The sequence below is a fragment of the Odontesthes bonariensis genome, chromosome 12, assembly GCF_027942865.1.
Source record: "Odontesthes bonariensis isolate fOdoBon6 chromosome 12, fOdoBon6.hap1, whole genome shotgun sequence".
Taxonomy (NCBI): Eukaryota; Metazoa; Chordata; class Actinopteri; order Atheriniformes; family Atherinopsidae; genus Odontesthes; species Odontesthes bonariensis.
In genome coordinates this window covers 6,737,370-6,740,410 of record NC_134517.1, presented here as the reverse complement: position 1 = coordinate 6,740,410, position 3,041 = coordinate 6,737,370, and the positions used below count along the sequence as shown (strand labels likewise).

Genomic DNA, 3,041 nt, shown 5'->3' with positions numbered 1-3,041 from the left:
TTTATTTGTTTTTGTCTTTTTTTGCATTTTTTTTTCACAAACCTAATGATATGTTGATACCTTGTGTGTAGAAGAGAGGCTTCCTCTCATGTTTAACTTTGATGGGATTATTTTTCCCCGAAAATATCTACAAAAGCAGCTTCAACTTAGAGAACGACTTCATTTTTGTAAATCCTGTATTTATAATGCCGAATTAGGCAATTAATGAATAAAAGTTGTTTTTTTATGTAAAACTCCGACTTGAGATCGTTGATTATCCAGAGGGTCTATGATTGGGCCTATGATGAGCACATGTGTGATGTTTGTCCTGAGAGCAATCTGATTGGAAAACTTTCACCTAAAGACCCGCCCAATCCGTTCGTGATTGGACGGCTAAATCTCTGCTCATGTCTCTCCACGTACGCGACTCGCCAGGCTGCACCGAAAGGGCCGTTGGGAAATGTTGTTTTAATTGTGTTGCTGGTGAAAAAAGTTGTGACTGGAGCTGTCAGTACTACAGTCCCCACGGAGGAAGCAGAAGCGGCACAGTTTCATTCACCTTGTTTTTGGAGTGTCCTGCTCGCAAATTGTCAGACGCAGCTATGAGTGAGGGAACGTGAGTATTTAATTTTTTTTATTTATGAAGCTAATACTTAGATCGAGCTTGGATTTATTTTGCATTCATTTGTGGTTACTCAGGATGAACAGAAAATGATATGTAAAACTTCAGGTTTAGGGTCTTTAAACGTAGACGGAAAAAAAACGTCCCATAGCTCTATTTTATGAAAATTTACATTTTGCTATATAGCCTATAGGCTACGTTCAGACTGTTAGGCACTGTTGTCTGTAATATAACCCAGTTTACAAAAATCTAAATCAATCAACAGAAGAGAACTCAAATGTTTTCTTTATATTGATAGGTATATGTTCTAATTGGATATCCATGTAAATTGATTTCTAACAAAGTTGTGAAGTTTAAAACGTATTATAATGCCTTTGATTTCTTAATTATATCTCCGTCATTAACTCAGGATAAGTGTATTCGTCTAAGTTCTTTGAAACCCCGAAAGGTATTTGTTCATGAGGTGAACTGCAGTAATATATATCACGCTTTCGGCCTTTGGCAGGCACCTGCGGAGGCGAGGGGGACCTTACAGAACAGAGCCAGCCACAGACCTGAGTTGCTGGAGGCTGACTAATGTGGAGGGCAGGCAGACCTGGAACTACTTGGAAGATCAGGACACCCCGGACAGAGAGCAGACCATGCTGGAAGCTCATTTTCTTGGCTTGGACACAGTGGGTCTTCAGTCATTTCCACTTTTATGACAGTGAAATTGGGCTTACCTCTTCATTTTGAATAGAAGAAGACATTCTTCACTTTTGTCTGTTATATATTTAATTTTTCCATGTTTCACTCGAGTTTGTTTGAGTTCTTAAGAGAATAGAATAGAATAGAAAAATACTTTATTCATCCACCAATGGGGGGAATTCAAATTAGTCAAGTAGCTCAACATTTTTTTAAATATTTACAATGATTGTATTAACAATAACAAAAATAATACCAATTCTAGTAACAAATACTACTACTAACTAAAAATAATAATAATAAACAAATAAAAAAAAATAAAAAAAATCAATCAATCAATTTGAGAAGAACTCAGCAGTCACTGTTAAAAAGCCTTATGGCTGTGGGAACAAAGGACCTTCTGAACCTCTCAGTCCTGCAGCTCAGAGAGATGAGCCTCTCACTGCAGCTGCTCCTCTGTCCTGCCAGGATGCTGTGGAGAGGATGTTTATTATTCTCCAAAAGAGAATATAATTTCCTCCTCATCCGTTTCTCCACCACAGCACCGAGAGGGTCCAGCCTTCTGCTTACAACAGAACCAGCCATTTTCACCAGTTTGTCCAGGCGCCTACAGTTTTTGTCTGTAGTGCAACTCCCCCAGCAGACAATAGCATAGAACAGTGCACTCTCAATGATAGTGTGATAAAACATGCACATCATATCACTGCAGACATTGAAGGACCTGAGCCATCTCAGGAAAAAGAGACGGCTCTGGCCCCTCCTGTACACTGCGTCTCTGTTGGCAGACCACTCCAGTTTATTATCCAGCACCACCCCCAGGTATTTGCAGGTCTGAACAGTCTCTATCTCCCCTCCATCAATGCAGACTGACTGGTATGGGGTTTTAGATCTCCTGAAGTCCACCACCAGCTCTTTGGTCTTGGTGGTGTTCAGGAGCAAACAGTTCTTTTTGGTCCAGTCAGTAAAGGCCTCCACAAGGTCCCTGTACTCCTTCTCCTGTCCATCATGCACACATGCCACAACAGCCGTATCATCAGAATACTTCTGAATGTGGCAGGACTCTGAGTTGTACCTGAAGTCCGATGTGTATAGGGCGAAAAGAAAAGGAGCCAAAACAGTACCCTGCGGAGCCCCAGTACTGCATTCCAGAAACACATTTCCCCATCTTGACATACTGTGGTCTGGCAGACAAATAGTCTATAATCCATGATGTCAGGGAGGGGGCCACACCCATACCTAGCAGCTTGTCTTTCAGTATGGGAGGCTGTATGGTGTTGAAGTCACTGGAGAAGTCAAAGAACATGATTCTCACATATGAACCAGGCACATCCAGATAAGCATATGCCCGATGCAACATGTACAGAATCGCGTCTTCCACTCCTATGTGTTTCTGGTAGGCAAACTGGAGGGGATCAAGAGCCTCAGCAACCTGCAATCTCATGCGACGAACAAGGAGTCTCTCCAAGGTCTTCATGATATGAGATGTCAAAGCCACCGGTCTGTAGTCATTCAGCTCCACCGGTTGCCCTAATTTGGACACCGGTATGAGACAAGAAGTTTTCCACAGTACCGGGACTTTTTCCATCTGAATGCTCATATTGAAGAGCCTCTCAAGAGAGACTGCTAGTTGACCAGCACAGTCCCCCAGAAGCCTTGGACAGACTCCATCTGGGCATGAAGTCCTCCCTGACTTAAGTCTCCTGAGCTCAGCTCCAACCTCCTCTATAGTTAGATACATAGGTTGTAGCGGAGGGAT

At 42.2% G+C, this 3,041-nt stretch overlaps 1 protein-coding gene across 1 annotated transcript in view; it reads left to right on the top strand.

Annotated features, from left to right (window-relative positions):
* Positions 1-355: 355 nt before the first annotated feature.
* The window catches only part of lss (lanosterol synthase (2,3-oxidosqualene-lanosterol cyclase)), a 67,121-nt gene continuing 64,435 nt past the window's right edge, over positions 356-3,041 (top strand). Inside the window, exons 1-2 of the mRNA XM_075478997.1 lie at positions 356-595; positions 1,107-1,275. Of these exons, the coding sequence (XP_075335112.1) occupies positions 387-595; positions 1,107-1,275 (378 nt within the window). The 5' untranslated portion in view covers positions 356-386. The remainder of the gene's footprint in view (positions 596-1,106; positions 1,276-3,041) is intronic.